This window comes from Tubulanus polymorphus, chromosome 12 (assembly GCF_964204645.1).
Source record: "Tubulanus polymorphus chromosome 12, tnTubPoly1.2, whole genome shotgun sequence".
Lineage (NCBI taxonomy): Eukaryota > Metazoa > Nemertea > Palaeonemertea > Tubulaniformes > Tubulanidae > Tubulanus > Tubulanus polymorphus.
The window spans coordinates 3,533,070-3,555,102 of NC_134036.1; the positions used below are offsets into that span (position 1 = coordinate 3,533,070).

Genomic DNA, 22,033 nt, shown 5'->3' on the forward strand with positions numbered 1-22,033 from the left:
CCTTTGTTTTTCAGTAGGATTCAAACCGGCGCATCTCACAATCGATGAATCTCATCACATACACCGCGTACAGTATTTAGTGCTATACGCATTGTGTGAGTGGAGTAAGACTCACAGCGCCGCTACACACACAAATTCACGCGTAGCGCTACGCACATACCAATGACGTACTTCACAGCTAGTAGCGTTGATCACAGCTGACAATCTCACGACCGGATTCCGGACTCGCGATTGATTCAGGTGTCGTTTAGGTATCAGTTAAACAACAACCAGCGAGTCATGTAGAACCCGATCGCTCACAGGATCGGGTGCTGCCACAGTGAGTTACATCGAAACGTTGCAACCATCGTAGATCTAGAGGACTATTAGATACACACACGACTCGCATATATATATATTTTAGAAATATACCGAAAACATCGACACATCCGGCGTGAAAATGAAGAGGTTCGCAGCGTTTCTCAGCGCCGGTATGTTCACGGTTGTATGCATCAGTTTGTACTTGATGTTAGAAACGACTCTGCCCAACAATACTAACACCAGAGGAGCGCCGCTGACAGGAGAGGAGGTAATCATCTATTTGCGAAAAATCTCTGAATTAAAACTCTTTTTTGTTTTTAGCAATAACGACTAAGCGAACAAAAGCGTGTCTAGACACAGGCCTACTAGATTCCCAATAATAACTGACAGCCATTACTAACAGATCCATCCGTATATAAACACAAGAGGGTACAGGGGCTTGCAGTTGAAATCTGGAAAACCTGGGTTACTGGATGATCCAAGCTACAGTTCACCCCCAACTTCAAGTACAAGCCCCTGTGCCTATATATAAGGACTATATAAGACGGTGCCTTGTAAGTGGGCCTAGAAAGGTAGGTACCCGGTACAACATGTTTGGGGCTGAGGGTAAAAAAATTTGGGCGGAGGATCTATCTACCATAATGAAGGTTTGTGGTCGTGCAGAAGTCCCGGCTCCAAATCTACAGTGGACTATGCTGAAGTTGGGTTCTTTCGGGACTGTAAATATATGTCCGACTTGACTGATATCTGAGTTGATATTTCAACAAACATACATTTTCCGACGTACCACAACATTGATTTGCTTTGGATCTGAAACACTCTGAAATTAGAAAATGAAGTCTGACATTTTTGAATTTTTTGATGTAACCATCTTCATATTTGTTACAATGACAGAGGCCCATCGGCTCATCACTAAATAATCGGTCCCATTACAATCGAGATGGTTCGCTTGTGGACATTGCGTTGGCAAAAAAACATGTCATATATAGAGATTTGAAGACCCTTAGGATACTCTGCTGTTACTACATTGGAAGTACCTTCAGTTTTAAAAAAACCCGAAATATTCACACATTGACCTAATTTTGTGGGATAAAGGTCGCTTGAACTATTTTAAAAGAATACGAATGAAGTTTCAAAATGAGACAATTTTCCAGGCATTGAATGTTAGTAACTCAATTTAGAATTTAGAACTAATAAGACAAAACAATACACAGCCTGGAAACACCCTTTCGGACATTTACAATTTGTAGCATAGCGTGGACGATGCGTTTTGAAAGTGTGCTGATAAAATGCCTAATACCTGGTGTTGGTTTTCTAAATTTTCACTGGTGAAGGCCTAAACACATGTGAAGTGTGGCCGATCGGTTTTTGACAATGTGCTGATCAAATTCTAATGTCTCATTTCCAGTGAGAAATGTTTCAGGTGAAGCACTGAACACATGTGTGGATGATCAGTTTGTGAAAGTGTGCTGATAAAATGTCTAATATCAGGTGTTTGTAGTTCATTTTAAATTAAAAATGTGTCAGGTGAAGTTCTGAACACATGTGGGCTGTGGGTGATCAGTTTTTGTGCCGATAGATTAATCAAATGTTTTTTTTTTGTCTCCCCAAAAAGACATTCAGCTCATACAAAAGTAAACTAATCAATTCTACAAGCGTTAAAGTTCGATCGGATGAAACGATAGATTTTATGATTTTTACTGCGTGAAAGTAATCAAAATCATCCATAACACATATGCAATGTAAAACTGATATTATTGACTTTAACACTGATGACGAGTCACAGCTGTAGATATGAATAGTGACATCGGGGCGGACAATCACTCAACACATGTTGCGAATGAAACGCATCTATTCAAACAAGTTTCAGAGGTTCCGATTCAAGTCATTGAAGATCTCATCACGACTGGTATTTGGTGTGGCTTCCAGTCGCCAGGCCTCTATCCCTTAAGAGTAGGAAAAAGAAACGTCAAAATCGCTTCCATACACCTTTTTTTAGTAAATAGGCTTAAAAAAATTCCTTGACCAACTCGGACGAAAACGAAAAATCATTTTCGTGATTTCCTAGGTTTATTGTATGAACTTATGAAGTGCGCACATGTATAGCTGTTAATAAACCGATATTGTTCATGTACGATACTTATAAACTTATATCGCGAATGTAGAACTATCGATATTTATTGTACAGCTGTCTATCAGCCGCGTGCGACCGCTCTTGCGACCGCTCTTGCGACTGCTCTTGCGACTGCTCTTGCGACACCGCTCTTGCGACCGCTCTTGCGACTGCTCTTGCGACCACTCTTGCTCTCAGACAATCGGTAATGAAAAATCGAGCTCGAATCGTTTCGATACGTACGTATTCAAACAAACAAATGATTAAAATCACGTCGTATCCGTTGACTGTCGACGGTGGTGGCCTATTGTTCGGCGGGATCGGGTGAGATTTTTTTTTAATCGATTTTCGAAACAGCTGTCGACGCGACGTGATCAATCGACCCTAAACCGCACATCTTTCATGCGATATTCATTCATACGTACGGATATATTGATAGAACAGATAATCGTTGTTTCAAAATTTGCGAACCCAATCGATCATCGTATCTATTCGATTCGATTTCATGCGCGTTACACCACCTGTTGTGCGCATCTGATCAGCAACCAATTGAAATATGTTCGACATAATTGAAATATGAAAGAGAAAAGGTTGAGAATATAAGTAATCAGTAACACATTTTTGTTCAAATTAATCAGTAATCAAGAGGGGGTAAGACATTCAGTAACGCCTTACCCATTTGTGTTCAAATTGATCAGTAGTCAAGAGGGGGTAAGACAGTCAGTGACACCTTACCCATTTTTGTTCAAATTGATCAGTAGTCAAGAGGGGGTAAGACAGTCAGTGACACCTTACCCATTTTTGTTCAAATTGATCAGTAGTCAAGAGGGGGTAAGACACTCAGTGACACCTTACCCATTTTTGTTCAAATTGATCAGTAGTCAAGAGGGGGTAAGACAGTCAGTGACACCTTACCCATTTTTGTTCAAATTGATCAGTAGTCAAGAGGGGGTAAGACAGTCAGTGACACCTTACCCATTTTTGTTCAAATTGATCAGTAGTCAAGAGGGGGTAAGACACTCAGTGACACCTTACCCATTTTTTTCAAATTGATCAGTAGTCAAGAGGGGGTAAGACACTCAGTGACACCTTACCCATTTTTGTTCAAATTGATCAGTAGTCAGGAGGGGGTAAGACATTCAGTAACACCTTACCCATTTTTGTTCAAATTGATCAGTAATCAAGAGGGGGTAAGACATTCAGTAACGCCTTACCCATTTGTGTTCAAATTGATCAGTAGTCAAGAGGGGGTAAGACAGTCAGTGACACCTTACCCATTTTTGTTCAAATTGATCAGTAGTCAAGAGGGGGTAAGACACTCAGTGACACCTTACCCATTTTTGTTCAAATTGATCAGTAGTCAAGAGGGGGTAAGACACTCAGTGACACCTTACCCATTTTTTTCAAATTGATCAGTAGTCAAGAGGGGGTAAGACACTCAGTGACACCTTACCCATTTTTGTTCAAATTGATCAGTAGTCAGGAGGGGGTAAGACACTCAGTGACACCTTACCCATTTTTTTCAAATTGATCAGTAATCAAGAGGGGGTAAGACACTCAGTGACACCTTACCCATTTTTTTCAAATTGATCAGTAGTCAAGAGGGGGTAAGACACTCAGTGACACCTTACCCATTTTTTTCAAATTGATCAGTAGTCAAGAGGGGGTAAGATGCTCTATAAAATCTTTCATATTTCTCTCAAATTAATGACTACTTATTGGGGAAACTGCTATAACTTGGGCAGACCCTCGCTTGCCGCAGCCACGACACTTGGCCTCGTTCGCACGAAAGAAGCTTACCGAGGCTTACGCCTAGTTGAAGTAGCGCCATCTGGTGATCGATCGATCGCGATCCACCTGTTTATCGTCGTATACATTATTTACCTATAGTTAATCGGTAAAGTTTCGAATTCGTCGATACACTTAATTCAATTCGGCCCTCGTTCGTCACGAGTGTTATAGCTACTATATGTAGAATATCGATAGTCTTATTGATTAATATTCCCGGGTCTGTCGTTATATTTATTTTATATTACATAGAAATGATGGTTGAATCGAAGTTACATAGTTCAATAAAACGAATAATTGGCGTATGGTTCGCCCAGAATATTCTCACGGTTCGCCAAGAGGTTAAATCGTATATCTATATTATTGAATTGCCTGCGTGAGGTTTACTCGGTTCTCTTCATGTTACTTTGTTTGTCGACTTTAGTGTCACAGTAGACTTTATTTGGTTCCACTTAGGGTGGCCGCTTTCCTCTCAGGTTTTTCCATGTGATTACACAAAATTTCGCCAGAGTGAATCAGTGAATCGGCATCACCGAATTCCCCGGGGTTTTCCAGATTTTTGGTAAAATTTGTCATATTTTTCAGAGTTTCCCCTAATTTTTATGACTCCTTAGGTTTTCCAGGTCAGTGTCCACCCTGCTACTTGTACCTTTGATTTTATCATGCTGAAACACCTATCGGCAAATGTAACCCGTGGTACCATGGTATTTAGGTAGGTTTTCGAATGGGCTGTACCGTTTCGGGAATTCTCTTCTGGCACATTGTTTCCACCAGAATACACACTACCTTTTCCGGAATAGTATAATCTGTGAACCTGATAATAGTGGCCGGAAGAGAGTTCGTTTATCATCCTAAACGAGAATAAGTTCTATCGGAACCTGCCTTAAACACTTGGTCGACATAGCCATAGCCGACATGGCAACTGAATCCGATACCGTGGTTTACAATGGACAACCAGTTAGCAGCTGACATCCGTACCATGGTAATTCACCCCTGAACGAAAAAAAACAACAACAGCGTAAGGCTATTTTGTTAGTGCAATAAAATTTGAATTCACAAAAAATGTTTGCACATCATGTTTGCTACCAGTTAAAATGATCCTCTACATTATGCGTGGGATTGATTTGTGGATAACTCCCCAGTACACATAGGTTCCATTTTTATTTACATACGGGCAGATGTGTTTTTCTACTTGAGGCAAATGGAGTTGCGCCTGAAAAATGAATATACGCATTACAAAAAGACACCATCCATCATAGGCCTATAATATCTATGCTTTTTCGCTATACGTTTTCTTCGCAAGGTCGCGATTAGCCGCCAATACTCACCCATACTCCTATCGGTCTAGTTGGCGACAAAAATGGCGACCAAAAGTTCTGTGCCTGCGTCGTTGAACGGGTCTAGCGCTTGGTACGAGGGCGGGAAGGCCACGTGCCACAATTTTCGATACGTCTAACATAGGGACAGAGTCAATTCAAGTGAGTTCGACAGACCTGTCGACCTATCATCATTTACCACATCAGCGATGAAAATGGATGAAAAAGTAAATTTTCAGGGACACTATATGGAAAAATATAGAATTAGAGCATATGTTTAGAGGGACAGTAGAAAATTGACTTCAATTGCATCAAAAGACATAATCAGAGACAGTGAGGCATTTTCAGGGCATGATAAGTTGGCAGCTAATGGTGGCATTTTCAGGAACTGCCCCTGACAATCAGCTCCAAAGGCTCTAAGTCGGCGATATTTTTTTTCTCAAAAATGATTGCGCATTTCCGAGGCGAGGCAGGTCGCTGCGATTAGCCGACACCCGATCCGCCGTCACTGACACCGCGTCGGGCAATTTTTAACGTAAACAAAACGAACAATTTTCAAGCCACGTTGCTGAATTGTAATAACTTCCTTTATGGTTCTCTCGTTATATCAAAACACCGAACACCTGTTCCACCTCAAACCGATAAAAAGATAATAATTAAATAATGCGGTCTAAGCTGAATCTATTCAATATGAATATTCAAAGCCCTTGTCGTCGAATCGGATCGATCCGTTAAAACCGAGTTATTAATTTCGGTATCAATTTATTTACGTCGTAATTGATGATTTAGACGACGAACGAGACGCGCTTTATTAAAAAATTCATCCCGATTACAATAATCGTCTTGTAAACGTAATAATCCATGAACGACGAGGCTTAGACTTCTATCGGCGTGATTGTTCCGTAAATGGTTGTTGTACAATCCCGGTCGCTCCCAAGCGGGGTTCTTACGCGTTTTGGAATACGGGAAAGTATTTTCCAGGCCTGCGTAAAGCTGCGGACCTTTTGCCTATTTTTTGTCGCCCATGGCTTTGGAAAATCAGAAAATAGTCTCAAAATGAAATTTCCCTTCTATTTTGAATTTCAGGCCTTATGCCTGAATGTTGTACTTAACAATTGATAACAGAACCTTTCTATTGATCATTGGCACTTATCTACTTTGAGTAGGCCTACATTACTGCCTGTTGTAGGTTGGTGATGTGTAACTTAGGGGCACGGAAAATTTATAATCTCAATATGGAAAAGGTAATAACGGAAAATGAAATTGGGAAACGCCTAAGAACCCTGGTCAAGTCGTCATCGGATGAGTCATCAGCATTTTTGAGTCCCAATTTGTATTTCCAGTTCAATTTACTTAGTCTAGATCGTGTTTCGGATTAGTCGCCGAGTTCCCGACTAAGAGGACGTAAAAGCGAGTTCCGCTGTATTTGAAACGATGGATTTACAATGCAAATTGCCCGAGTTTCAGTGGAATTAGTAGAACGGAAGGAATAATCCGACATTTTGTGGTATTCGATAAACGCTCACGCTCTTTATCTAATCCACAGCATAATATTGTACGTTAAACGATAAACACTGATTTGCATTGAAAAACAAAATGGCTCCGGCGAGTCATCTCATCAAAACCGCTGCGTAAAAAGACTTTCACGACGAAAAAACAAATGCAATGAAACTTTAGGCATGAGACCGCAATTAGATAAGTGTAACTTAAGATGCGTAGGGCAGCACCCAAATAACAGTGCCTAGAATGTAAAACAGGTCCCCCGTAAATGATGCCATAGTTCGACAAACTGCTGGAGCCTGTGCTGTACACCTTCTTTCTAAAGGTTTGATCATTTCAGAAGTTATTTGGGTAGGTGGGGACGAAAACCACTTCAATGCGTAGCTAAGATGCTGGCCTAGCAGCTGTTAGAGGATTTCCCCTGCATATATGTCCTTATACGTGTATATGTATATGGAATGAACCCTTAAATTTCTGATGTCTACTATAGGATATAGAAGATTTTGGAATAAAGGTCTGAGCTCTTCTTATTTCGTCATATTGTTTTCTCTTTTTTAGCAGAGCGAAATGTCGAACATCGAAGCGAAAATCTTACACATCGAACGCGTGCTGAAAGAGAACCACGACACGGTGAACCTGATACGCGATACGGTACGCGACCTCGCCAAGGGCGACACGGCCAAACTCGAGAAACTCAACGATCTTTTCAAACAGGACGTCGCGAAGGGTCTCGTCGAGAACATGTCCAACCGGAAGGAGCCGATAGTTCCTAAAGGTAATGGTCAGGGGTCAATAAACACCGTGGAATTTTCAAATCATCTCCAGCACGTTCGGGTATTGATTAGTCAACATTGAAAGGTTTGATTTTATCTGTGTTATAACTGATTACATTTAAGGTTCCGACCTGATGATCCCATTGAAGAAATCGGCGATGACCTATCCGGCTGAGGTTTGCGCGGTAGGCGAGAAGGCACCACCTAAGATAGAAATTCAGGTAATTCTAGATAAGTACATCCTAAATTACCAAAGAATTTTACTTATCTCGGGCACAGAAATGTGACAGACGTTACTGTGGGTCTTACTATTGATTAAGACCTTATTGAAGAAGAAATGATTCTGATTTGACAGGCTTTGCGTACAGTTAACGCAGCGTTTCGATTTCCCTGTCGTTTTGTAGATGCAAGAAGCGTTCGACGCGATTCCGTTCAACAATCCGGACGGCGGCGTTTGGAAACAAGGTTATCCGATTACGTACCAGGAAAACCAGTGGACCGACGCGCGCAAATTGAAGGTCTTCATCGTGCCGCATTCGCACACCGACCCGGGTGAGTGATCGCGGGGCCCAAGGGCACGTCATAGATCGGGGTGGCCACTTTCTGGCCCTTCCCTATGATTACACAAAATTCCCGTGTATCATGTACAAACAATGGTCAATAGCAGTATGTGATTTCCCCAAGTTTTCCAGGTTTTTGGTATAAAATGTCAAATTCCCCGAGTTTTACCTGATTTCCTTCTAGATTTTTCTGATTCCCCGAGTTAGGCCAAAAAAAATTGATACCTTGTTTCTCCGCTCTGCTGAGCTTAAATGTTGACCCGGCCGGCCGCCTATCTACCCTATACATTACTTTTTTTAAAATCGTGATCAATTTCACCATAACAGACCCGGCCGCTATAGAAATGAACTGTTTATAAATTTTATCATATTTTACAAAAATGACCCGGCCGCTGCGGAGAAACGAGGTATCATTTTTGTTTAGCCTTATCCAGGTCAGTGGCCGCTCTGTTAAGATTTGACTTACTTGCATCGTTTGATACGTACCCCGTGGTGCAAACTTTAATAGCGGCCATCTTTCACTTTCTGATTCGCGTCGTAGGTTGGTTGAAGACGTTCGAACGTTACTATTACGACCAGACGCAGAAGATATTCGAGAACATGCTCGTCAAATTGAAGGAGGACCCGCGACGCAAGTTCATCTACGCCGAGATGTCGTTCTTGAGCATGTGGTGGTCGGAGACGACTGAAATTAAACGTCAGACGATGAAAAGGTCAGTTGTATGTTCGATGCGTAGGCGGCGTAGAGGTCTACAGCGGACCTCGCTGCGCCAATTGGAGTCTGTGATAGATGACCCATCCGAGTAATCATTGTACTAACTCACTCCAGGTTCAGGGATTGATGACTGATACACAGTCACAGATATAGACTTGGGGTAATGATATCAATGTCACTTCTCTCCAGGTAGGGCCGACTGATACAGTTTCATATATAGGCTAGGGGTAATAATACCAATAGCATTTCTCACCAGGGAGAGATGCCTGGTACACTGTAGGCTAGGGCTCATAATAATATCCGAGTGCTTCAGTTCTATGTAAAGGGCTTTCGATCAGCTGTCAATGTATCAATTTCATTAATTTTATTTAACCCGCCAGCTGAAATGTCTTTATGGTCTTTATGGATCGTGTTTAAAAAACATTATTTCATTATTGAAATGCTCCCCTAGCCACGTATGTATTGTAATATCACAGCGGTGCTATTGTGTACCGCGCCATCTAGTAATAATTATAAAAATCGGCCGTTGTTACTGTTTACTCTCGGAATCGGATAAATCATTACTGGTATTGATTGGGTTAACCGTTGAGGCTCTACACGCCACCGACAGCGCAGCGGATGATGACGGACATCTGTTTTGGAGTCCCAGCTGCAGGTGACAGCTGCGCTTGTATTTAATACCTCATCTAGCTTGCGATAGCATCGGTTCAATCGTTTATTTATAATAAAGAACGTTATTATTACCACCGCGATCCCTGTCGATGATTATTAAAAGTAAGGTTTTTCTGGTGATCGTAACGCTTCTGTAGTTTTTGTCGTTGCGAAAGAAGTTGTGAAAATAACGTAATGATTATGTCTTGCTTGTCAGTACATCTCCCCGTTCATTCACCGTGCTACTGCATGAAGCCTTACCTTGTGTGTCGATGAAATGTCTGACGTTATAGGTTTTTGTAGTTCATTCTCAGTTAAAATGTCTCGGGTGAAGTCAGATAAAATATCTAATGTCTCGTGTTTGTAGTTCATTTTCAATTAGAAAAATGTTTCACTGAACACATATGAAGTGTGGACGATCAGTTTTTGAAAGTGCGCTGATGAAATGTCTAATGTTTCAGTCTGATACGGAACGGTCAACTAGAAATAGTCACCGGAGGTTGGGTGATGACGGACGAGGCTAATTCGCACTATTTTGCGATGGTCGATCAACTCATAGAAGGTCATCAATGGTTAGAGCACACCGTCGGTAAGTGCTGAGCCGCTGAACTCGCAAAATTCCCCCTGAGTGAATTAAAGGAATTTCTAGGTTTAAAATGTAACAATTCATTCATGTTTCATTGATTTCAGGAGTGAAACCGGTGAGCGGTTGGGCGATCGATCCGTTTGGACATTCACCGACGATGGCGTATTTACTGAAGAGAATGGGCATGAAGAACATGCTCATACAACGCACGCACTACTCGGTGAAAAAATATCTGTCAAAGAACAAACAACTTGAGTTCATGTGGAGACAAACATGGGGTGAGTTTTTGTATTTTCGTGAAATGTTGGATGCGTGCGAAGTCGTATCCTCCTTTGGCAGGAGTTGAAACCTGATAGCATCGCTAGACTCACCGATGTTCCTCCAGGACTCCTTCGAGGTTCCTTGGCAGGAATTCAAACCTGGTGGCAACGTTTGACTGCTTTTTGTTTAATCGCTGCGGCTAATCTCATGGATAAACTACGAAAAGAAAAACCTGAGCTAGTAAGAATAAAACACAAGATTTCTGAACGGCTATTAATGACATCATCTAAGCTGCCCACTCGGGCTAGTGCAGGGTTTTTGCCGTGGCTGAGTCTAGCGATGCCATCAGGTTGGAATCCCTGCTGAGTGAGGATTGCCAAGTCTGGACACTCAAAATGAATGATGGTGAATTGATGAATGTCTGAAAAGGTGCAGGCTTTGGATTGATACGTACATCACAGCCTGAGCTCTAAGAATCTACTTCTTGATCTCCATAGTCACTCTCCATCTCTTGCTTTTGTAGATCACTCTGGAAAGACGGACATGTTTTGTCACATGATGCCGTTTTTCAGCTACGACGTTCCGCACACTTGCGGACCGGATCCGAAAATCTGCTGCCAGTTCGATTTCCGTCGATTGCCGGGCACCAGTCGCATCAGCTGCCCGTGGAAGGTGCCACCGATCGTGACAACTGATCAGAATGTCAAAGAGAGGTAATACTTACTCGACAGCAGTCTATATACATAGATAGGGTCCCTGGATTTCTTGAATAAAACGGAAAAGTTTACTGAACTTACAGTTTACCGAGATAAGCAATCGAAGGAGTCAACTGTAATTGGAATATGAACAGCATCGAATTAAAAATGTCTCAAGTCGTGAACACATGCGAAGCGTGGACAAATAGTCACTTGCAAACACTTTCACCGACTTTCGCCATAGATATTAAGGTCTGATTTCTGATTTCAGGGCGAGATTGCTGCTAGATCAGTATCGGAAGAAAGCGCAGCTATACCGTACAGACGTCGTGTTAGCGCCGGTCGGAGATGATTTCCGTTACGATACGCCGATGGAGTGGGACCGGCAATACCAGAACTATCGCAAAATCATCGACTTCGTGAACAGCCAGAAGGACTGGCACGCCGAGGTAATTATCGACGAAACTGTCGTGAGCTATGGGTTAAGCAGAAATTGAACTTTCTAAACCAGAAAAAGCGTTCACTGTTCACTGTACAAAGTAGAGAGGTGTTCTTCATTTGAAGGCATTGATGTATGGATGGTATTTTGGGAACGGGTAAAATGGTCTTCATTAAGGCTACTATAGCTAGGTGTTAAGCGAGGTTCTACTGTAGTTCCATTTGTTGAAAGAACGAATGTCTTAGGGGACCAGAACCTGAAAATAGTTCATTATCATTATCCTCATCAGACTTTTATCGCTGAAGAAGGTCGTCATCAATTTTTTTTCTCGACTGCAGCTTCAATTCGGCACGTTGACCGATTACTTCAACGCCGTCTACGAACGTACGAACACGTCGCCGGGACAACGACCGCGCGATTTCCCCATACTCAGCGGCGACTTCTACACGTACGCCGACCGCGACGACCACTACTGGAGCGGATACTTCACGTCGCGTCCGTTTTATAAAAACCTCGACCGTCTCATGGAAGCTCATCTTAGGTATTTATTTCTTTCCAAATCTCTAATGAGGCTCCCTACGACACTAATCCATCTTAGAATGGTAGCGTATTAGGTAATATTTTATCCATTGTTGGAATCGCTAAGATTTTAAAGACTGGTGCATTTCATTTTTTCAGTGATTTTTTGCAGATTTTCTACGTACAGTTCGGTAAAAACCACTGAATTTCATTCTGCGTTAATTCATTTAAAGATTTTCATTTTCGATTTATTTACCGATTTCTCTCTTTACAAAAATTGAGGTAATTTTGGGACTTTTCTTATGAGCATTCGTTTCTGTTTTTTCAATGACTCCTAAATGATTTTGGTCAAGAGGGATAAACTACCGGAAATTCTGGACAAAAAGGGGCTTTTCTGGCTAGCTCTTATCAGGGCCCATTACAATTTGCAAAAATATTTTTCCAGAGGGCACATTCGAATTTTTGAAGGGGTTGGATGGGGTGGACCCTAAATCCACCCTCTTAGCGTTCAGATGATCTTTTTGTGGTATTGTTCTCTTTCTTAGTTCTCTACTATTGTCTATCGTTATTTCAGGTCGGCGGAGATTATCTACTCACTGGTATTAGGCGTCAACGATAAACAGAACTTCCCGCAGGTCGCCGCGATGAAGGATCTGATCTTGGCGCGGCGCAGTCTCGGCCTGTTCCAGCACCACGACGGTATCACCGGCACCGCTAAAGAACACGTTGTCGTCGACTACGGAAACAAGTAAAATGATTATTATTATTATTATTAATATTAATCATAATCGCGATAATATATCATAATAGTTCATTTTCAATTAGAAATGTCATGGGTAAAGTACTGAAGAATATGTGTGATGTGTGGATGATCATAAGTTTGAAGAATGCTTGAAAATGAAATGATTTCGAATAATCTTAATTTCTGCTCTTTCAGATTGACGAAGTCGTTGATGAACATGAAAAAGTTGATATCGAAAGCGAGCGAGTTTCTGTTGATGAACGACCGCACGAAATTCAAATCGCAAGAAAATGCCGAATTCTTCAACATCGTAAGTGAAAATGTCAGTGACTCGAATTGTAGATGAAAAAGTGTGAACCGAATGCGAGGGATTGATTGATTATTTCGTGAAATTTTCAGGACGAAGCGCGGGTTTCTCATGATTCTTTGCCCGAGCGGACAGTTCTACAACTCACTACTGATAAAAGGTATGAAGGAAAATACGGTCCCCTACCTTCTGGGTGGTTCTTCGTAAGTACCTTTCACATGTGTGAAGTGTTGCCGGGGTTTAAGTTGAATTACCTGAGGTCTAAGTTGTCCGAATTGGAAATCTATACTAGCCTAATCTGTTACGTATCTCTATTGGAAGATGGCAGCACCTGAAATTGTAGTAAGTAATGATAATGATTTAGTAGATACTGATAAGCCCGTTATTCAACACTCTGGGGTGGAATTTTTTAAACATTCAAATTATCTCCAGCACTTCAGGTTGCTAATTAGCAAGTACCGAACGGGTTAATCGATTCTAAATTGCGTTGGTTCCGTCTGTATTTCAGCGTCGTGGCGTTCTACAACTCGTTAGCTCAGCACCGCGAACAGATCGTCCGCGTTTACGTGTCGAAACCGCATTTCATCGTACGCGACGGAAACGGCTCGGTCGTCGACAGCCAGGTCGATCCGTTCTGGGTGAACAACGAGGACATGGCCGAAAATCAATACAAAGTTCGTATACCTTCCAACCTTTAACCTCGTCTCTATCCTTCGCCGTCGTTTTAGTATCTGCACCTTAGTCCCTCGTCCTCCTGTCGGGTGAGGTTCAAACCTCATCCTTCCTTTCACAAACAAACATCAAAAAACACAACAAGAGAAATCCCACAATAAGTTCAGCCAAAACGAGAAACTTGAATAGAAGAGTTATATATATTTGCGCAACGTTTCGGCTAAAGACTATTAGCCATCATCAGTACGCCTGATGATGGCTAATAGTCTTTAGCCGAAACGTTGCGCAAATATATATAACTCTTCTATTCAAGTTTCTCGTTTTGGCTGAACTTATTGTGGGATTTCTCTTGTTATCTTCTTACACGGATATTGTGTATCTTCTCGTCTCATCAAAAAACACGTTTATACTCCTGTTGTTTCAGGCACATTTTCTGGTGAAGGTTCCGCCACTGGGAATCGCGACGTACACCATACAGGAAGTGAGCCCCGGCGAAAACCCGAGGAACTACCATTCGGAGACAACCATGTACAACAGCGGTAGCGTTTTGACCGAGATTTATAAGTAAGTTCGCGTGCGCGTTAGCCGACGGTTTCAGATTTAGCCAACCGTATATGAAAAACAACGCGTACGCTATTTTTCCAGGGGTCCGTTCAAGATAATTAAGAAGAATCCGGTCGACTACACCTTGGAAACGCCGTATTTAAAAGCGGTCTTCGACGGCGACAGGGGTACTCTGAAGGCGAGTACAATTTCAGAACCATTCGTACCCTAGCTAACCTACATAGTAAATACAGCAAGATTCTATTTGCGCTTTCGCTATTTTACAGTCGACGTTGAGCAAAAGCGACAATCAGCAGACGACGACTAGAGTCGAATTCGTTACGTACGGAACCCGATTGACCCGAGAAAAAAGCGGAGCTTACTTATTTCTACCTCAAGGAGAGGCGAAGGTCAGCAACGAGACCTAAATGGGAGGGAAATTCGGCGTAATGCGTAAAATGTACCGACCACTGTGGTCTATGTTAGTGATTATATCGCGATGATTTTCTATTCGGCAGGCTCTACCGTACAACAATCCGTTCACGAGGATCGTACGAGGTCCTCTCATACAGGAGTCGCATATATTCATTCCTCACATCGAACATATCAATCGCGTATTCAACTCGCCGAGTAAGTTCTATCGAAGCGAGGCGTCGTATTTTTGTTACCCAATTGGGCGGTTCTCTTGCAGGGAAGGCAAATACAGATTGCAGCGACTCAGGTTTCATAGACAAAGGAACAAATTTTCTTTCCAGGATATATTACTGTCAGTTGGCATCAACAGACCTGACTACCTTGATATCTACTTTTTTTTTAGTTTTCATCACAAAAATAGAACTTTTAATTAAAATGAACTGAATCGAAAATGAACTAAAGTCATCATGATTTAGAGCAAGTTCTGATATTTCTTCGAGTAACCAAGAATGACTGCTGTCACATAGTAGTCGCAGTCAAGTCTGCATCAATTCTTTTATCTCTGGGCACTATAGAAACCCATGCCTAGAGTTGACTTGTTCCTGTGTCTTTGAAAGCTGGGCTCGTCGCCTTAATTGACTCTCGCTCCGAATTGAGCGTTTCAATTTTTCGTTGCTTTGATTTCTCAGATGCCGATGGAAACGCCGTTCAACTTTACAACATCGTCGATATCCGGCGTACGACGAACTACGAGTTGGCGATGCGAGTTCACACGGACGTCAAAAATAACGACGGGGAATTCTACACAGATTTAAACGGATTCCAGGTCAGTTCAGCCTTAAGTCTATTTCAACTCCGCTCGAGATGGCAACGCGTCGCCTGGCTCTGTCAGTTTTGTTAGTAGACCTACATTCCTCCGTTTGTGGGATACGAACCTGATAAAATCGCCAGACCCAGCCACGTTCCTCCCTCGCAGGGATTTGGACTGATGGCATCGTGAGACTCTGCCACGTAACGTGATGGCACTGGAGACTCTGCCACGTAACCTGATGGCATTGCGACTCTGCCTTGCCATGCATGACATATAAGCTCAAAAGCTGTATTTGCAAAACAAATATGATCACCTTAACAAAACAAAGAAATAAATGTCTAACACGAAGGAATTGTTCGGTTTCAGATAATAAGGCGGAAGACATTGAAGAAGTTGCCGTTGCAAGCGAACTACTACCCGATGCCGACGATGGCTTTCATTCAAGACGCGAAAACCAGATTCAGCGTACTTTCCGCTCAGTCGCTAGGCGTCGCTAGTCTCCAGGAAGGTTAGTAACGATCTCACCGCCGAATACCATGGTTAACATGAATCAACCTTTGAACGCACAACTCCAGTACCACGGTACACAGCGAGTACAACCATTACCCTACAGCCGCCCCTGATAACGTGCGTGTATTATTTGTAGGAGTATTGGAGGTGATGATGGATCGTAGATTGAATCAGGACGACGGACGAGGTCTGATGCAGGCGGTCGTCGATAACAAGCGTACGCCGAATAAATTCATACTGCTGATCGAACGAAGACATAACAAACATAAAGTACGTGTCATACCCCGCCGGGAATTCTCTGTGTTCCAAATCTATCAACTTGCTGATATGGTACCATGGTTCAACACTGATCTCACTTTGAGCCAGCGATCCCTGTACCATGGTACCCATAGCGAGCAACATTTATTCAACCACCGAGCCCTGTACATTAGTATGTTAACAGACATACAGTGCAGTAAAACCTCTCTATGGTGAATGCCTGAGGGAGGTTAATGGAACCTTCACTACCAGGAAAAGTGTTCACTGTTCATTATGTCAGGAGGTACTGAATTGTATGTATTTCAATAGAGGTTTTACTCTACATTTATTGACTTCGTCTATTTCAGATACCGGCTATACAACCGGGCGGCTACGCTTCGTTACTCGCTCACCAGATGTCGCTGCAGCTCATTCACCCGTTGCACGTGATGCCGCAGCGAATCGGCGCGTCGACGGCGCAGATGGCGCCCGAGCACCGGCCGATGGCGGCGGCGTCGTCGTTGCCGTGCGACGTTCACATGTTGAATTTGCGTACGTTACGCGACGGCGATCACACGGACGCGCCGCGTACCGACGCGGCGTTGATATTACATCGTCTGCTATACGACTGCAGTCTACCGGCAGACGGATTAAAATGTTCCACTTATTCCAGTTCCGTAAGTTTTGTTCTCTATTCACCGAGTATATCCATATTTTTTACAATTTAGGGAGTAAATCGAGCTGTAAAAAGAGAAGAAACCACTCTCAAACCGTATTCACAGTCATGTCTGCCTTTGCCTAATATCATTTCCTAATTCATCAACTCAAACTCAATACATTCATGCCTGCAATGATGATATTTGAGCCCAAGAGGTACAGACAACAGAAGTGCAGAAAGGATAGTCTCACTGTCTTCATACCATCCTCACTTGCCAGGGTTTGATTGCCTCACACTAACACTAACCCGGCTGCAGACCCTTCATTGGTCCATTACAATGTCCATGATTTCTTGGGTGGACAGGTTGCGGCTCAGCAACCACCAGTCTATGTCTAGCCAATCAGATGCGTTGCTTTGAAAATGGGCCACACCGGCCCGGCCACTGCACTCGATACTGCGTCTCATTAGGACAACTAAATGTATTTAACGAAGCCGAGCAACTCATATTCACCTGTCGTGTCGTCGTTTCGTTTCAGGTCCATTTACAAAAACTATTCCAGAATAAATTCAAACATATCCAGGAATCGTCGTTGTCGCTAATGCACAACGGCACCGTCGTAGGTGGCGCCACTGGCGAGGTGAAGCTCGAGCCGATGGAACTGCACGCGTACCGGGTGAAAATGCGATGACCCCCGGCGATATAGCGCCATTAGCTGCTAACGTCCGATTTTAGGGGTGATACTAGAGGTACCCGCTTGCCAGGGCAATAATTCAGAAAATAACTTACTATATATATATATATATATATATTTCTAACTCCTTCCGTAGTCGAATGAGTTCTTAATCGCAACACTGTCATGATTTCATTTCACGAGATGCTACTAGAAAGTCAGAAAACGATCATTTCAGGCGGGATGCCGAAGAATTGCTGTTTCAACCCATTAGCACTCAGAAATTTCAAGGAATATTCCACATTTATCGAGATGCAGCTCATTCCCAGTTGATTTTCTTGTATTACAAGTTCGTGTTACTTTGTAGTAAATAGTCAAGGCTTTAATGTGATATAAGATTGATCGAGGTGGGCCACGCGAGTGCAAATGGGTCGAATTTGAACGCTTTCCGTCGTCCTTCTTCGCGGTTAGTGGGTCTGTTTAAATAACTGCTGTACTTATACGAGATCGGTATTATTCGCCTTCTTTATTTTCCTCTAAATATTTCATATCGAAGGCGTGTCCTTTAAATACGACACAATGATGATGTAGATAGTCTAGACGAGAAATTCGCGGTGGAAAGAAATGTGATTTTATACTAATGCGGGTGTCGGTCTGCTAAATAGAACCACGCGCCCTTCGGACGTTATCATAGTGGGAAATCTTGATCTCCGATACGATTGTCTGCAGTTTATTCCGGATTTATCACAAATCGGAAGCATGCTGCTGATGAAATATCTAATGTCTGAGGGCGATGATAGGTTCGTGCACTGCTGCTGATCTGTGAATGTATGTGATGCGCGTATTATATTTTTGTTCATGTTGAGTTTATTGTTTACATAATATATCTATGTATTTATTATTATTACGATTATTATTATGTAGTAATAAGGATGTAATGTATAGATGTTTAGATATTCAAGTTATTGTAAGTAGATTCCCAGGGAAACGGAAACATGATTCCGTGTCGTATGCGTTGAGCTCATACACATTCGCAGCTGGTTTGATAATACAGAGTCGCCCCCTATTGCCGCTACAAATATATTCATAGGTTTGCGCTGGAGCTGTATCGTCGTCGGCCTTCGCTCGAAATTGACGAACGAGCATCGAGAATGAAACCGAGTTCGTTCACATCACCGGCCAATCATGAACTGTGTCCTTACCGCGCGGCCGAGTGCGAATATCTAACCGTAAATAGGAAGAATCAGCTATGAATATATTCGTAGCAGCACTAGAAGTTTGTAGCCGGCAGCAAATGTGAACCAACAATTTATTTGGTGGCATTCATCATTTTCATGTTAGTCCGTTTTTAGATATTTATCAGTGTATGTAGTCCAGTTATTGACGGTACGTTTGTTTACATAAATATTTAATTTATTTTCGACGTACGTGTATCAGTATTTATGTATGTTTGTATGTATTGTATGCGAGTTAACTTGCAGCATTGATGACGATATTCGAGAAATAAAAGTGAATTTTTTAATAATTGCGCGTTGTTTCTCGATAAAGTCGCCGTTATGTCGGAATACTCGAATCGAGCCTTTTCCGACAGGACGATGACTCGAGCGTGGAGGAGTTGGATATTTACGTGAAAACAACTAGTTGAACATAAGTGTGAAAGTGATATCAGAGTTGGACGATACAGAAGACTCGGATCTTTTGACTTGAGAATGATATCACAGTTAGATGATACACTGACTCTGATAGAGTCAGGTCTTTTTGACTTTAATGGATATCTGAGTTGGACGATACAGTAGACTCCGCTTAAGTCAGATCTTTTGACTTGAGAATGATATCACAGTTAGATGATACACAACCTCTGATAGAGTCAGATCTTTTGACTTGAGAATGATATCACAGTTAGATGATGCACAGACTCTGATAGTCAGGTCTTTTGACTTTAATGGATATCTGAGTTAGACGATACAGTTGACTCCGCCTATATCCGAGTTAGATCATACACAGAAGACACCATTCGAGTCGGGTCTTTTGGTACAGTCCTCTGCTCAAGTTGGTTCTTAATCTTTTGCCTCGAGAGTGATATCGGAGTTGTGTGGTACAATAGTCGGATCTTTTGACATGAGAGTGATATCCAAGTTGTATGGTCAGTCAACTCCACTCAAGTCAGTTAGGTTTTGCCCAAATGGTGGCGCTTTATGGATATGCAGTGGGACCTCATTTTCAAGCCAAATGCAGAGGGCCAGAAAATCTGTGCAGATCTAGTCATTGTATCCGGCATCATCAACATTGTCCTATTTAGGATGAGTTTCTGGGTTTGAAATAACACAATTATAATACAAGTGTCACTATAACGAGGTTCCACTGCGTATAGGCCGACACATATGCGAGCGGAATTGTTATCCAACTTGAGCAGAGTGTACAGTTTGGTTCCTCTTAGTGTTGAACTTTGAAAGAGACATACCAAACCTGTTGATTGACAGCGGAAGAATGCCGATATTGAAAAACAAGACAACAAAAATTGAGAATAAAAAGATGATTCTTTGTCACCCTGACTAGCGACTAGCACTTTCATATTTCAGTTCTTTTATTGTTTCTTTTCTTAAGTTTTATGTGCTTTATTTATTAGTGAATTATACAATGATTGTGTTGAACAATGAAGGGTGCTGGAAACAGCGATGAAAGCTGTATCCCTGTCTCCTTATATCTCCATGAATTGGTCCAAGACAGAGGCATCGTCCAGACCAACAATGTCTCCAGTACTGAGTTTGTGAAATAGCATAACTTGTCAATCCTCCTAAGTCCAGAAACCACAAGTCTCCTCACATAGTCCTACGAGTCCAGAAAAGCAGCTATCTCTCTGCTAATGAGTCCACCAGGAATAGCCACAACCTCCTCTCCCAACAGGTCGACTAATCTTTTCCAAACCGTCCTCTCGGGGAACAACCTACAATTAAGATTCGACAGACCACTTACCCATCTTTTTGCTACCGATGTTCAGCTGAACTGAAATCATCGTCGCAGCTTTGACCGCATTCAAAATCTCCTGTAAAATACAAACGAAGAACAGAGCATTAATATTTCATTCAGAACTCTAACACTACAATACTAAACATTTATGACGAAGTCAAAACTAATTTCCATCGCATTAAATCCTTGTAAAGTTAAATGAACGTGATAATAAGGATGTTTAGCTGCTAATCAAGCAGGCCGGGACGAGTGCAATTTGAATTCGAAACATGCAAATATTGCAAACATCACAACCTAGCTCATCGCAATGAATCTCTCGACATGAGACGAGCGGATGATTTGTAGGCCTAGATGGCAGGCCGGGACAAGTGCAATTTGATAGTCAGAGATTTACAAAATTTGCACCTGACCAGAACCGCTATCACGAGACCCCGATATACGTAATCCAACCGTCGGATGACCGCCAATATTTCATGAGGTTGCAATTGATTCGAAATTTCCCGATTCAATATCAACCTGCAGCCTGGGACCAGCCTCGTCAGAAAACTCACTATCATAGCACGTAGTCTGAACTATCGCTTATTAAAAGTGTGCTTCAATGTTTAACTTATACCTTGTGTTTGTAGTTAGTTCATTGAATGCTAATTAATCGAACGGTTGTCGGTCCAAGATTCAGATTGATATCGATAGTTGCATTAACTACGCCGACAGTTTTTCGGAATTCGTAGAAATATCGACTAGATATCGGCAGGCCGGGACCAGTGCAATTTGATAACGGAACTGAACAAATTGCGCCAGTCGCAACCTGCTAATATCGTCGCCTCGTTACAACGCTGAAATCGAAACAACAGACAACTGCTTACCCGGCACAATTGAACTCGGAAATAAACGGATACAGTCGAGTTAGGCTTACTCATGCGTTACTATGTAAGATAATTCAAAGATCGTCTAAGCCGTAACTAAGATCATAAACTAGATAAGCAATCAACACTTAATAGTAAAGTATCTAGTCGTTCCAGCACTCGTGAGGCATTAACAACTCAACTGTATCCGTAATTTTCAAGCGAATTTTTACATTTTTAACGATACCGCGCTCGACCATACTAGCAACGTTTTCCAGTTGCGACGACAGAACGAAGAAGCCGAGCTAAACGCAGGCCGGGACGAGTGCAATTTGAGTAAATATTCGTAACAAATATTGCAGCCGCCGCGTCCTACGTCGAACCGGCAATTCACCACGGCATCGACGACATGTTTCATCTCGTCGCGAGCGTCGTGAGACGGT

At 42.3% G+C, this 22,033-nt stretch overlaps 1 protein-coding gene and 1 long non-coding RNA gene across 2 annotated transcripts; one reads left to right on the forward strand and one right to left on the reverse strand.

The window, feature by feature from the left end:
* The first annotated feature begins 204 nt into the window (after nucleotides 1–204).
* LOC141913907 (alpha-mannosidase 2-like) lies at nucleotides 205–19,285 on the forward strand. The gene is made up of 23 exons (XM_074805123.1): nucleotides 205–568; nucleotides 7,576–7,792; nucleotides 7,914–8,011; nucleotides 8,195–8,342; nucleotides 8,892–9,063; nucleotides 10,178–10,305; nucleotides 10,407–10,580; nucleotides 11,087–11,276; nucleotides 11,530–11,707; nucleotides 12,036–12,238; nucleotides 12,791–12,964; nucleotides 13,154–13,268; nucleotides 13,358–13,425; nucleotides 13,774–13,939; nucleotides 14,362–14,501; nucleotides 14,583–14,679; nucleotides 14,768–14,890; nucleotides 14,999–15,110; nucleotides 15,584–15,720; nucleotides 16,072–16,213; nucleotides 16,352–16,485; nucleotides 16,821–17,129; nucleotides 17,647–19,285. The coding sequence occupies exons 1-23, from the start codon at nucleotides 440–442 to the stop codon at nucleotides 17,797–17,799; spliced, it is 3,507 nt and encodes a 1,168-aa protein (XP_074661224.1). The 5' UTR covers nucleotides 205–439; the 3' UTR covers nucleotides 17,800–19,285.
* Nucleotides 5,090–5,600, reverse strand: LOC141913908 (uncharacterized). Its single transcript, XR_012620663.1, has 3 exons — nucleotides 5,530–5,600; nucleotides 5,288–5,414; nucleotides 5,090–5,194 (listed from the first exon to the last, which is right to left on the reverse strand). It is a non-coding gene; the product is annotated as an uncharacterized LOC141913908 (long non-coding RNA).
* Nucleotides 19,286–22,033: the final 2,748 nt, after the last annotated feature.

Bases quoted from the DNA above. Each gene is read 5' to 3' on its own strand.
- LOC141913907 (XM_074805123.1), top strand. From the start codon at position 440: ATGAAGAGGTTCGCAGCGTTTCTCAGCGCCGGTATGTTCACGGTTGTA. The intron at 9,064-10,177 runs GTCAGTTGTATG...CTAATGTTTCAG, and splicing joins AAACGTCAGACGATGAAAAG to TCTGATACGGAACGGTCAAC. The intron at 15,721-16,071 runs GTCAGTTCAGCC...GTTCGGTTTCAG, and splicing joins CAGATTTAAACGGATTCCAG to ATAATAAGGCGGAAGACATT.